Genomic DNA, 15,693 nt, shown 5'->3' with positions numbered 1-15,693 from the left:
GCAACTAACGCGCAGCACTCGCGATGGAGTAATAAAGAATATTTTCTGTCCTTGAATACTAAACGCGCTTGAAGTGAGCAGCGTGGCCCCTGATGACTGATGGAGCGGGACCAGCTGCGCTGAAAAAAACTAAGTCCCGCGCTTTTTCGCTTAAACGCTGAAAAATCAAAATTTTTGTTCTGAAGGAAAATAACTAGTTTTACGTTAATAAACCGCTCTAGCGATTAATATAGACACCCAGGACCTATAAATGCTTACTAAAAATTGAATTTTTATCAAAACTGCGTTTTTACTCAATTGCTGGACTCTGCCAATTTTTCTGACTCCGAGGGAAAAAAATTTCTATCACCCCAAATATCACAAAACTCCTTTAATTCACAAAAATTTGGGTTTCTCGTTTCCAGATATAAATACGTTATTATTTACTACTGACGTTGTATACAGAACAATACTGACACTTCGGGCGGTTTCAACACTCACTAATTCGATTTTTCGTCAAAATCCGAGATTTTCACCTCAAATGGACTCTGACAAAATTACGACACGATTTTCTCGAAAAATAACTAAATTCGGCAAAAATGTAATTATCACTGTTTAATGTTTTACGAACAGAATTACGTCCCTTGCGCGCACTAGAGAGTAATACTGGCCCCAGAATATACACAAAACATGAAAATTCGAATTTTCGCCAAAAAGTCAGATTCTAGCCCAAGCTGGACTTAGAAAATTTTTCACCTACGTTTCTACTGAAAACAGAATTCTAAGTCTACAAACACAATTTTACCGTCTTACTGGTAAAAACTAGAAACTATCACTCGCATCGACTGGAGAGTCCTAATGACGCCCAGATCATACACGTGACCCACGAATACAAATTAATTACAGTTAACGACTTTCCGACATTGACTTAGCCGAAAACTTATCCCAAAATACTTAGAAATATTCCACGGACTCTATTAAGCATTTACACGCAACTTACTATCCCTTAAACCCTTCACTTATCTATCGTGACCGACACATAGCCCCAAGTCCAGAGGATTAACAACGCCTCTGACTTAGACTAATAGAACAGGGAATAACAAAACTTAACGTACGCACTTAGCCCAATATGCAAGAAAACGCTAAACACTTGGGAAAAATTTTAACCGGGGATTGAATTTAGGGGAAAAAAATTAATCTAGAACAACGCAAATAAACTGAAATTACTTTATAAATTTAAGTATACTTAATTCAAAAAGGCACTCGACTTAATCTTATAATTGCTCCTACCGGCTCGCCGTACCACACCTAGCCTAGAGGCCACACCATCTAGGTTCCAACAGAGCGACACGCAGCTTTCAGCAACAATTATGACTAGGGACGACTCAACCTCCACTAAGTGTGCGATCACTTAGTTGTTGAATCGCTGCTAGGTAGGTTACTAGTCCGTCCCTCGGAGGCCGCAACGCCCTTCACGGATTACGTTTTTCCTAGCGTTTTGGGTCGTCTAATAACGCCCTCGGACTATCTACTGGCGTCCCACAGATATATCCGCCCCCGACAGCCCTCAAGGAACTGCTGTTGAGAGTATGGTGGCTCCCAACACCTCTGAATTAATTGCAATGGGTCGAGTATGGTACCCAGTCCAATCAACTCGGAGCGGTCTCCTTTTCAATAAATCTAGTTTAACAGCCTAATCTTACTAACTAAACCTTAATCATATCAGCCCGCATGACCCAAGATTCGCCAATCCCCACTCAACCGCACTGTTGTGGGGCGCACTGCTAATCCTGGCCCGCGGCTGTCTCCTTAGCATCCGCGCACGTGTTCGAACGGCTAGACGCGTGAGCCTTTCAACAATTTCAAACAAAATTGTTGAAACCACCGCTGTGCACCATTGTAACACGGGTTAGGGTTTCTCTCTACTTATCTACTTCTCAAAATCATTTATGTTAATAGGAGATGGGGAGGGTTTGTGTGTGTGCAAGGAATGTGGAGTTGGAGAGGACGTGTTGTGGGGGAAGGTGACTGAAAGAATGTGATGATTGTGGGAAGAGCTGGGAAGGGTGTGTGAGGGGTATATAGGGAGTGTGTGTGTGTATGTGTGTGTGTACTCACCTATTTGTACTCACCTATTTGTGCTTGCAGGATCGAGCATTGACTCTTACATCCCGCCTTTCCAGCTATCGGTTGTTTACAGCAATGACTCCTGTCCCATTTCCCTATCATACCTAGTTTTAAAAGTATGAATAGTATTTGCTTCCACAACCTGTTCCCCAAGTGCATTCCATTTTTCCACTACTCTCACGCTAAAAGAAAACTTCCTAACATCTCTGTGACTCATCTGAGTTTCCAGTTTCCACCCATGTCCCCTCGTTCTGTTATTATTACGTGTAAACATTTCATCTTTTTCCACTTTGTCAATTCCTCTGAGTATTTTATATGTCCCTATCATATCTCCTCTCTCCCTTCTTTTCTCTAGTGTCGTAAGGTTCAGTTCCTGCAGACGCTCTTCATATCCCATCCCTCGTAACTCTGGGACAAGCCTCGTCGCAAACCTCTGAACCTTTTCCAGTGTCTTTATGTGTTTCTTCAGGTGGGGGCTCCATGATGGCGCGGCATACTCTAAGACGGGTCTCACGTAGGCAGTGTAAAGCGCCCTAAATGCCTCCTCATTTAGGTTTCTGAAAGAAGTTCTAATTTTCGCCAGTGTAGAGTACGCTACTGTCGTTATTCTATTTATATGTGCCTCAGGAGTTAGATTAGATGTCACATCCACTCCCAGGTCTCTTTCTCGAATCGTTACAGGTAGGCTGTTCCCCTTCATTGTGTACTGTCCCTTTGGTCTCCTATCACCTGATCCCATTTCCATAACTTTACATTTACTGGTGTTAAACTCCAGTAGCCATTTCCCTGACCATCTCTGCAACCTGTTTAAGTCCTCTTGGAGGATCCTACAATCCTCGTCTGTCACAACTCTTCTCATTAATTTTGCGTCATCCGCAAACATTGACATGTATGATTCCACTCCTGTAAACATATCATTTACGTAAATTAGAAAGAGGATTGGTCCCAGCACCGATCCATGAGGTACTCCACTTGTTACTGTTCGCCAGTCCGACTTCTCGCCCCTTACCATTACCCTCTGGCTTCTTCCTGTTAGGTAGTTCTTCACCCATACTAGGGCCTTTCCGCTTACTCCTGCTTGCCTCTCAAGTTTGTATAGCAGTCTGATGTGCGGTACTGTATCAAAGGCCTTTTGGCAGTCAAGAAATATGCAGTCTGCCCAGCCTTCTCTGTCCTGCCTTATCCTTGTTACTTTATCATAGAATTTTAAAAGGTTTGTTAGGCATGATTTCCCTGTCCAGAACCCATGTTGGTGCTTGTTTACAAACCCAATGCTCTCCAGGTGCTCAACAAGTCTTAGCCTAATTATTCTTTCAAGTATTTTGCAGGGGATGCTTGTCAGTGATACGGGTCTGTAGTTAAGTGCCTCCTCCCTATCACATTTCTTGAAAATCGGTACGACATTTGCCTCCTTCTAGCAACTGGGCAATTCTCCCGACATAAGTGACTCATTAAAGATCATTGCCAGAGGCACGCTGAGAGCCTGCGCTGCCTCTTTAAGTATCCACGGTGATACTTTGTCTGGTCCAACAGCTTTATTTGCATCCAGTGTTGTCAACTGTTTCATTACCTCCTCTGCTGTCACCTCTATATCTGATAGTCTTTCATCTAGGGTAATGTGTGTGGGTGTGTGTGTGTGTGTGAAGAGAAACCAGGAGCGAAGGCTGTGTAGAGAGAGAGAGAGACAGAGAGAGAGAGAGAGAGAGAGAGGAGAGGGAGGGTGTGTCAGGGAGACTTGGGCATCTAGTTTACTCTAATTATCCCTTTCACTACACGTACGAAGCTCCACCAATGAGGCCGTACAAAACGTGACACCAGCCGCCCACAGATATAAACATCTCACGTCTCAAGAATTTTTTTTCCCCCTCTCTCTCTCTCCGGCGCTCTTCAGGTCGTCCTGTCTCTTATATGGTTCACACTCACCTGCTGCTGGCCTCGGGGAGTGAGTGAGTGTGTGTGTCTCTCCAGTCTTGAACACAACCTTGTTGCCTCCCAAGTCCCATTATCATGCATTTGGAGGTTATAAAAGAGATTATATGATGTCTCTTAATAACACCCAAGACATTGGAAGTACAATATATGATCATTCCTAGGCCACAAGCCATTTTCTTTCACTATAAACTGTGTTTAGAACGGAGTTATACTTGCTTGTTGGTCAGTTAGGTATTGTGCTGGCTTAAATAACCCTCTCGAGGTCGATAAGCCTTATTAATGTAAACTCAAAGCGACAGATTTTGAGAATCGTTTCCACATAATTTTTTTAGTGTTAGTGAAGAAATTTACATATATAGAAAACTAAGAATATTGATTATCTTTGCCTGTGGCATGGTCTTTAAGGACTCTTTCATATATATATATATATATATATATATATATATATATATATATATATATATATATATATATATATATATATATATATATATATATATATATATATATATATATATATATATATATATAATGTTTAAGCGCCAAAAATTTTATTGATACAAAAACAAACCTGAATTTTTTGTCGATACAAGTAATATTCAGTTACCTAATGTGTGTATACAAATTATTCACCCCATTATACGCCTTAATAAATTCATTATTATATGACTTATCTGAAGACAGTTTGCTGTAATCAATAACACAACTCAAGACATCATTATTTTAATTAAGATAACATCCACAGTTCTCCCAGTACATAAGTAAACTAGACTGATACATTACTTAAGGCTTTTATGGAGTGAATGAATAATACACACACCCCCTGTAACCGGATAATCTTTTAATTTGAATCGACAAGAAATACAAATTTGTTTCTACATCAGTATAAATAAGTATCGTTTAAACATTAACATGCATAAAGTTAACTTATTTTTGTAAACAAACATTCAGAACAGAGAAGAAAGAGAAAACCAGATTTGCAGCAGCTAATGGCCAGAACACACATATATATATCACAGGATAATGCTATATTAATATATAATATGTAAAAGCTCTTGTGAACAGCTTGAATATCTGTTTATTCAGAAATGTTATATAATACTGTGAATGTATTCCCCTGAAGCCCAAGGTGACTTAGACATTCATAGAGAGATGAATAGAGGAACAATAGATAGAGAGATAATAAGGGAATTAAAGAAAGATAATTCAGGAACAAGTGATAATAAAGGAACAATAGACGAAGAAATAATAGAGGAACAAGAGACTTTCAGGAGATATTTTCAAGAGGAAAGAGGAGATTTATTCTCAACAAGAGACCACCAAGAGATATATTAAAAAAACACAGAAATATGTTATTTTAAAGTCGCTTCAATATAGTTTAAATATGAGATGAGATTTTCCCATTTGCACAAAAGCCGATAATCTTGTTTTGTTTTGAACCTTGAGATTACTCATTTGCTACATTGTAAACAAAAGAATTTAGTGAGGTTATACATTTAAACAAAGGCCGATGGTGAGACGTTAGAGCATGAACAGAAGTGATAATTAAAAGAAGTGATAATTATATAATTTTTTTATAGAACTATGGAGATTCGTTTAACGTGTGAGATCCCAAACTCTCCTGATGGGATTTTGTCACTCTGATTCGTCAATTTACAAGTTACACTTGAAGGGGAAATTTGTGTTTTCGTAAATAATCTATTTTGTAATTGTCTTTCTGACATGGTGGAGATTTTTCATCAGCGTAGATGCAAGTAGTTGGCGTCAGTGCGTAATCTACGTTTAAACACAGCGTATATCCAAAGGTCATCTCGATGCACATTTGCCCGTGTGTAGCGTTCTTTACGCTCTCGTTCGTTAGAAACGTTAGGGTTCGAGGCTCGAGTTTCTGGTATTATTTAGGCCCTTGATGATGGAGGTATTCTTTGATTGGGAGGGTGTAGGAGGCCTTGGAGTGGGAGGTACCTTCTGTAGTTTTGTATATCTCCCTCCCACCAAGGTCCTCATCTCTCTCTCTAACTCTCTCTCTCTCTCTCTCTCTCTCTCTCTCTCTCTCTCTCTCTCTCTCTCTCTCTCTCTCTCTCTCTCTCTCTCTCTCTCTCTCTCTCTCTCTCTCTCTCTCTCTCTCTCTCTCTCTCTCTCTCTCTCTCTCTCTCTCTCTCTCTCTCTCTCTCTCTCTCTCTCTCTCTCTCTCTCTCTCTCTCTCTCTCTCCCCCACATATTCCATTCTCTGATAGCTCCCCATTACAGCAAGCTCTCACCTCTGTCCCTGACGTGGTGTGGGTACGGCTTTCTCCTTCCCTTATCTCCTCCCCATTTGTCCCTGGCCCCTTGCCCCTCCTCCCCATCTGTCCCTGGCCCCTTGCCCCTCCTCCCCATCTGTCCCTGGCCCCTTGCCCCTCCTCCCCATCTGTCCCTGGCCCCTTGCCCCTCCTCCCTATCTGTCCCTGGCCCCTTGCCCCTCCTCCCCATCTGTCCCTGGCCCCTTGCCCCTCCTCCCCATCTGTCCCTGGCCCCTTGCCCCTCCTCCCCATCTGTCCCTGGCCCCTCCTCCCCATCTGTCCCTGGCCCCTTGCCCCTCCTCCCCATCTGTCCCTGGCACCTTGCCCCTCCTCCCCATCTGTCCCTGGCACCTTGCCCCTCCTCCCCATCTGTCCCTGGCCCCTTGCCCTTCCTCCCCATCTGTCCCTGGCCCCTTGCCCCTCCTCCCCATCTGTCCCTGGCACCTTGCCCTTCCTCCCCACCTGTCCCTGGCCCCTTGCCCCTCCTCCCCATCTGTCCCTGGCACCTTGCCCCTCCTCCCCATCTGTCCCTGGCCCCTTGCCCCTCCTCCCCATCTGTCCCTGGCACCTTGCCCCTCCTCCCCATCTGTCCCTGGCACCTTGCCCCTCCTCCCCATCTGTCCCTGGCCCCTTGCCCTTCCTCCCCATCTGTCCCTGGCCCCTTGCCCTTCCTCCCCATCTGTCCCTGGCCCCTTGCCCCTCCTCCCCATCTGTCCCTGGCACCTTGCCCTTCCTCCCCATCTGTCCCTGGCCCCTTGCCCCTCCTCCCCATCTGTCCCTGGCACCTTGTCCCTCCTCCCCATCTGTCCCTGGCCCCTTGCCCCTCCTCCCCATCTGTCCCTGGCACCTTGCCCCTCCTCCCCATCTGTCCCTGGCCCCTTGCCCCTCCTCCCCATCTGTCCCTGGCACCTTGCCCCTCCTCCCCATCTGTCCCTGGCACCTTGCCTCTCCTCCCCATCTGTCCCTGGCACCTTGCCTCTCCAGCATCCCATAACGTGCCATCCATCTTCACCTCGATTTCTATTCATGATTGCCTTTTCCTTCCTCTCTTAAGGTGCTGTCATTTTCATCACTAACCTTCTTACTTTTCCCCAGGTTAGTTCCTTCCCTTCCAAGTACCGTCCGTGGCCTTTCACACAGTCTTCCTGTCGCTCTTCCTGTCTTCGTTTCTTCCCTTCTGTGGCATCTTTACCCCTTAAATATCTCCTGAACATCTCTCCCTCCCAAGCATCTCTACCTTCGAGCCTCCTCCAAAACATGTTCCCTCTAAACATATCCCCCCAAACATCTTACCCCTTTGACATCTCTTTCTCGTTAACATCTCCCTAAAACATCTGTCCTTTTCTCCTATACATCACCATCCCTTTAACCATTTTCCCCCTTCCAGGCCCTCTACATCTCCTTAACAATCATTCCTGTCACCAGTATACCCTACAATTCCTATCTATTCTTAACAGGAGTCTCCTCAATCCCCCTTCATCTTTCATTCAATAAACATGATCCGATCTCTTCCCTCTCTTCTCTCCATTTCAGACTTTGTTACAGATTTAGCTTTCTGTGTATTTTAGCAGCATCTGTGCTAGCCGCTTAACTGGTTGCAGTGAGGAGATATGGAGAGATGAGAGATTGTGAGGAAAGCTGAGAGACGTGGAGAGAGCTGAGAGACCGTGGGAAGAATTGGGACACCGTGGGAATATCTGGCGGATCGTGGGAAGAGCTGGGAAGCCTCTGAGACGAGTCCAAATTCCTTCGTAATTCATTGCAATCTTACTGGCTTAGCGCCTTTACCTGATATTTTCCCAATCATTCTTGCAACTGGTCGTAAGGACATAAGCATTACGCAAATGACATAAAGCCTATAGGGACCTATACAAAGCAGCTCGTATTTACATCCACCCAAACTCATTCATATGTTTGTCTAACCTACGCTTGAAACAAGACAGTGGTCTATTATGGTACCCAGTAATCTGTTCCATAAATCAACATTCCTCTTTCCAAACTAGTATTTACCCAGGTCTTTCCTAAATCTAAGCTTTTTGAAATTTTTATCAATTTTTACGAGTTGTATTTTGTTTATATATATATATATATATATATATATATATATATATATATATATATATATATATATATATATATATATATATATATATATATATATTAGGTCTTATTGCGTCTTTTAATACAAATGTTTTCCACTTACAGCAGCAGATTTTGATATGAGCTTCTCTGCATGTTTCTCTGCTCTGCAGACCTGAATGTGGTTCCTAGCATGCATCTCTCTCTCTCTCTCTCTCTCTCTCTCTCTCTCTCTCTCTCTCTCTCTCTCTCTCTCTCTCTCTCTCTCTCTCTCTCTCTCTCTCTCTCTCTCTCTCCATCATCATCAGCAGCAGACAACATGAGCGTGGCTTCTAACACTTGTCTGTGGTCTCCCTCCTGCAGCAGAGCCTGGGGGTGGACTCAACGGTGTCTCTGCTGCGTCTGCTGGCTACTGCTGGCGACGACGGCGGTCTGCTGGAGTGTCGAGCAGCGGCCCCAACACTCCCACACCTGCTGGCCACAGACTCCTACAGACTCACCGTGCACTGTGAGTAGTGAGGCAGGGAGAGAGACAGGCAGACAGACAGACAGACAGACAGACAGACAGACAGATAGACAGACAGACAGACAGACAGACAGACAGACAGACAGACAGACAGACAGACAGACAGACAAAAACAGAGTGGACGTATATATATATATATATATATATATATATATATATATATATATATATATATATATATATATATATATATATATATATATATATATATATATAACGAACGAAAGTAGAATGTGTAGCGAAGGAGAGAGAAATGTAGTGAAGAACACTACAGATACACAATAGGACCAAACAGAGATGAAGGGAATTAAAGATAATTGCAGGTAAACAAAGATAATATTACAAAAACTGAAGATAAAAACCGTAAAAACACAAAAAACCTTTACAACAAAACAAAAAAATAAACATAGCCACACGAGACAGAACAAATTTTCAGACACTTTTTTTTTTCAAAGAAAAAGACAAAACCACTCAAAGAAAATGACAAAAAAAAACACCAAATAGAAAAAACACACACATTGAAAAGTAGACAAAAAAACACACACATTAAAAAGTAGACAAGAAAACACACACATTAAAAAGTAGACAAAAAACACACACATTAAAAAGTAGACAAGAAAACACACACATTAAAAAGTAGACAAGAAAACACACACATTAAAAAGTAGACAAGAAAACACACACATTAAAAAGTAGACACAAAAAAACACACACATTAAAAAGTAGACAAGAAAACACACACATTAAAAAGTAGACACAAAAAAACACACACGCACATTACGCAGAGTAAAACACACAAATAAACTGAGACAAACTTTCACACACACACAGTATAAACCGCTTAACTAACAGAAGCTTGGTGCCTTCTTTGGAGAATTACTTACTTACTTAACTACCAGAAATAACTACCCAACCTTCATATATTTCCTGTCTTATAAAACTCTATTATATACACTACATTTAAGACGAGGTAACGGGCCGTGTACTTTATGGTCAAGAATCTCAGGCGAGCATTTTCAGACCCCCATATTCTTACGTTCAGCGACATATACTTACGTTCAGCGACATATTCTTACGTTCAGCGACATATACTTACGTTCAGCGACATATTCTTACGTTCAGCGACATATACTTACGTTCAGCGCTATATTCTTACGTTCAGCGACATATTCTTACGTTCAGCTCTACACACACACACACACACACACACACACACACACACACACACACACACACACACACACACACACACACACACACACACACACACACACACACACACATATATATATATATATAAATATATATATATATATATATATATATATATATATATATATATATATATATATATATATATATATATATATATATATATATATAACCACATTTTCATGGAATTATGATGGAGATTTTTTAGGGAATGTATCTATAAATTTATACTCCTATGTGTATATGCACCCAGGTGTGAATTTATCAGTATATTAAACCGATATAGTCAACGAGTATTTCCCGTGATATACTTTTTTCACAGATTATACACCAGTATGAACATTTCACAGTATACATACATACACACGAATATGCATATCTCAGAGTATATATACTGCGTTGTATATATCTACTAGTGCATACACAAAGAGTTTAGCGAATTCATATAATTAACTCGGCTACGGAGATTGATGTGTGAGTGATGTTTACAATCAGAGTACAATCCCGGCTCATGGAGGGTCGATAAATTGACCTGGTACCTTAGCGCCTAAGTCCCCTCCTCCTGAACTCAATATTTAAAAAAAAAAACGTTGTAATTAATCAGTTCTGTTCCTTCACTTCGTTCTCCTATCCTAGCACCCATCCTGTCTACGTGTGATATTCCAAGTGCAGCATAGTCAAACTGAGAACATTTTCTTCCAATCTCGGGGGTTTTCTGGAGGTTTTGTTCCTATGGTTCATGGACGTCTTTCCCGTGGGTCTCTTTCTCATGGACCTCTTTCCCGGGGATCTCTTTCTCATGGACCTCTTTCCCGTGGATCTCTTTCCCGTGGATCTCTTTCTCATGGACATCTTTCTCGTGGATCTCTTTCTCGTGGATCTCTTTCTCGTGGACCTCTTTCCCGTGGATCTCTTTCTCATGGACCTCTTTCCCGTGGATCTCTTTCTCATGGACCTCTTTCTCGTGGATCTCTTTCTCGTGGATCTCTTTCTCATGGACATCTTTCTCGTGGATCTCTTTCCCGTGGCTCTCTTTCTCATGGACGATATTCTCGATTGTCTGCAGAATGCCCCCATCTTTACCCCCAGTAGAGCCAGAAATACAATCTTTCTCATCCGCTCATTCAACTATTCAACCATCACACAAATCTCCCGTCTCACAACTCTCCCATCTCTCCCAACTCTCTCCCCATTCTGCATTTTCCTCCCTTTTCAATATGCACTAATACCTCCCCCCAATCTCTCCCTTCAAGGAATTTTACCTCTACCAATACCTCCACTTTCCAAGATAGCTGAACCCCTCCCCTCTCCCCCTCCTCCATCCCACTTCCCCATCCCACTTGCCCTTCTCTCCCTATCACTTTCCCCTCTCTCACCCCCTACTCCACATCCTTGAATAACACTCAAACATTAAAACGAAAATTCAGATTCACCATTTAATAGGCTGGTGAGGAGCATTTGTATATGTACCTGGAGCTGAGAAATAATCTCATGTGAGATTTCACCTTCACTCCAGAGAATAATAATAATCTTTACGAGAAAAATTACATCACTTGCTCACCCTAATCTCGTCAGGAAATCAACGCAAATTAGGTCTTAAGACCTCAAATATCTATATTAAGAACAACATGGTAGTTAGCTTATAGCTACGACTCACCTACACACACGAGAACACTATATATATACTGTATATATATATATATATATATATATATATATATATATATATATATATATATATATATATATATATATATATATATATATATATATATATATATATATGCCTGGGCGTTAATTAAAGTGCTGGCGTCTAAGTAGGTTAAGCAGACAGTCAATAGTGGCATTCACAGGCATTGTGCCCCCTCAACCCCAGTAGTCTCTCTAGTGCTGAAGGAAGGGAGAATGTCAGGGAGGGGAAGAAAAGGTAGTGGGAAGGAGGAAGATGGTGATAGGAAGACTGGCAGAGAGAGAGAGAGAGAGAGAGAGAGAGAGAGAGAGAGAGAGAGAGAGAGAGAGAGAGAGAGAGAGAGAGAGAGAGAGAGAGAGAGAAAGAAGGAAAACAGAAAGGTAAGACAAAACAAAGGAGACATGGAGTGAATGAAGGGTGAAGCTGAAAAAAAGAGTATGGATGAACGCAAGAAAGAGAGAGAGAGAGAGAGGCAAAGGGGAAATGAGAGACGACAAAATAAAAGCAATCTGTGAAAATAAATCTCGAGACAGAGAAAAGCTACTAAACGAGTAAAAAGAACAACAGAGAAATACTATTAAATGATTGAGAGAGAGAGAGAGAGAGAGAGAGAGAGAGAGAGAGAGAGAGAGAGAGAGAGAGAGAGAGAGAGAGAGAAATAGAGACTTATTGAGCAAGAATACGCGACATTCCAGATAATGAGACATTCCAGATTAAAGATTATTTATGATTAAAAAATATATATTTGGATAATATTAAAATGATAAAAATTACAAAAGTATAATAACGATAACAAAATTATTATCACAAGAAATATTTTTGAGCATAACAGACCATATTTTGTTCATTATAGCTATAGTTACTGTCATTATTGATTGATATAGCTATAGTTACTGTCATTATTGATTGATATAGCTATAGTTACCGTCATTATTGATGATATAGCTATAGTTACCGTCATTATTGATTGATATAGCTATAGTTACCGTCATTATTGATGATATAGCTATAGTTACCGTCATTATTGATTGATATAGCTATAGTTACCGTCATTATTGATTGATATAGCTATAGTTACCGTCATTATTGATTGATATAGCTATAGTTACCGTCATTATTGATTGATATAGCTATAGTTACCGTCATTATTGATTGATATAGCTATAGTTACCGTCATTATTGATTGATATAGCTATAGTTACCGTCATTATTGAATGATTTAGCTATAGTTAGTCATTCTTGATTGATATAGCTATAGTTACCATCATTATTGATTGATATAGCTATTGTTACCGTCATTCTTGAATGATATAGCTATAGTTACTGTCATCCTTGAATGATATAGCTATAGTTACTGTCATTCTTGAATGATATAGATATAGTTACTGTCATCGTTGAATGATATAGTTATAGTTACTGTCATTCTTGAATGATATAGCTATAGTTACTGTCATCGTTGAATGATATAGCTATAATTACTGTCATTCTTAATTGATATAGCTACAGTTACAGTCATTCTTGAATGATATAGCTATAGTTACTATCATTCTTGAATGATATAGATATAGTTACTGTCATCCTTGAATGATATAGCTATAGTTACTGTCATTCTTGAATGATATAGCTATAATTACTGTCATTCTTCAATGATATAGATTACTGTCTATAGAATGATTACTATAGATTATAGAATGATTACTATAGATTACAGAATGATTACTATAGATTACTATAGATTATAGAATGATTACTATAGATTACTATAGATTATAGAATGATTACTATAGATTACTATAGATTATAGAATGATTACTATAGATTATAGAATGATTACTATAGATTATAGAATGATTACTATAGATTACTATACATTATAGAATGATTACTGTAGATTATAGAATGATTACTATAGATTACTATAGATTATAGAATGATTACTATAGATTACTATAGATTATAGAATGATTACTATAGATTATAGAATGATTACTATAGATTATAGAATGATTACTATAGATTATAGAATGATTACTATAGATTATAGAATGATTACTATAGATTACTATAGAATGATATAAGATTACTGTCATTTTTGAAAGAACAATTATTATTTGACTTTATGATTATGTTAAAATATTCTGAAAAAAAAGTTTTAGCATCATCTTGTCTCATCTCCGTCTGCCACAGATGTCCCCGAGGCCAGCATCAGCATCGAGGGGGGTGGCAGCCAAGGACGGGTGGCCAGCAAGATCGTCGGCGTGGGTGGCGTGGGCGGCGTGGGCGGGTTGCGGGCGGGGGACTCTGCCACCCTAACTTGCGCCGCCCGCGCTAACCCGCCCGCGTATAACTTCACCTTCTTGTTCAATGTGAGTTACTTTTTTGTTGTGTTACTTTGAGTCCTGGTGATCCGATCACTTTGTTTGGTGATTTAGTTTTGTGCATAATCCCTCACAGTTTTTTTTTAACGGATTGTTTTGAGTTCGTGAAGAATGTGACGATTAGGTGAGAGTCTGTGGGGGGGGGGGGGTGGATTGTGATATCATCCCACCTTTTGCATGATATCACTTAATATATTTGCTATATCGGTATGTTCCAGCCCTTGGAACACCCCGGAGGCAGCCAAAGGGAAAACTAATGACTTTTCCTTCCTTCCCCAAAAGCATGAAGCGATGAGTAACAATAACGTGGCTGAAGAATGTTGACCAGACCACACACACTAGAAGGTGAAGGCACGACGACGTTTCGGTCCGTCCTGGACCATTCTCAATCGACTTGAGAATGGTCCAGGACGGACCGAAACGTCGTCGTCCCTTCACTTTCTAGTGTGTGGTCTGGTCAACATGAAGCAGTGTGGTGTACGAAGCTAGTACTTCCCCTCTCCTTCCTGAGAACCGGTTGTTGAACATCCGTTCCCTGAATTCCTCTCTTCCACCCTTTCCCTTCCCCCGTCGAAGTGGTTGGGCACTATTCCTCCCCCGTCCAAATCCTTATCCTGACCCCTTCCAAGTGCTATATAGTCTTAATGGCTTGGCGCTTTCTTTTGATAATTTCCTCCCTCCTTCCCCGCCCTACCTCCACCCCCTTCCCCAACACTCGCTCCTTCTCTGATAGCTCCCCATTATATCCCTGGAACACGAGCTGTCAGATAGTTTACAACCAGGTCTTGAATTACGGCTGGGCGAACACGGTTGAACAGCTAAAGGATTGGTTCATTGAATTTCTGTGATATTGTGTAATCTTGCTGCTCTGGGATAACTGTTTGATGGGCTTCTGGGAGTTCTACTCCCCAAGCTCGGCCCGAAGCCAGGCTTGACTTGTGAGCGCTTGGTCCACCAGGCTGTTGCTTGGAGCGGTCCGCAGGCGCACATACCCACCACAGCCGGTTGGTCTGTGAATCGTTCCTGCACTGGTTGATTTTTTGACTGTTAAACACTCATAAAAACTTGCCTGAAACTCAAGAGAACTTTTCCAGTCATCCGGGTTGAATGAGGGCTCGAGCCGCTGACTCCAAGCTCACGCACTTTATTTCACAAAAACTCTTCTGAAACGCGTGAAAACTTTTCATCAAACCCTCGAAAACCTCCCTGACACTAAAGGAAACTTGCCGAAAACTCGCGAAAATACCTAGAGGTGAAAACTGGTCTCACATGATTGTAGGTTCGAATACCTTTTCATATGTAGATTAGTTTTAACTCCTTTTGAGTTCCACTGACCTTTTATTTATCCAATCTTTCTTATTATCTTAAGAGGCCATTCCACTCACCCACAAATCGTATGTCCAAACGTCTCAAGATACGTTCAATAACCAAAAAATGTTTTCCCAATGTTCGATCTTGACATTTGAGATGTGTTCCTTTGCAGACCGC

General features: G+C 41.1%; 1 protein-coding gene across 1 annotated transcript in view; it reads left to right on the top strand.

The window, feature by feature from the left end:
• Positions 1-15,693, top strand: part of LOC123761431 (synaptogenesis protein syg-2) — a 125,133-nt gene that overhangs the window by 107,681 nt on the left and 1,759 nt on the right. The window contains exons 7-9 of the mRNA XM_069315482.1: positions 8,763-8,907; positions 14,015-14,194; positions 14,518-14,550. Coding sequence (XP_069171583.1) covers positions 8,763-8,907; positions 14,015-14,194; positions 14,518-14,550 — 358 coding nt within the window. The remainder of the gene's footprint in view (positions 1-8,762; positions 8,908-14,014; positions 14,195-14,517; positions 14,551-15,693) is intronic.

Source organism: Procambarus clarkii, chromosome 7, assembly GCF_040958095.1.
Source record: "Procambarus clarkii isolate CNS0578487 chromosome 7, FALCON_Pclarkii_2.0, whole genome shotgun sequence".
NCBI classification, from domain to species: domain Eukaryota; kingdom Metazoa; phylum Arthropoda; class Malacostraca; order Decapoda; family Cambaridae; genus Procambarus; species Procambarus clarkii.
This window is presented reverse-complemented; position numbering and strand designations above follow the sequence as displayed.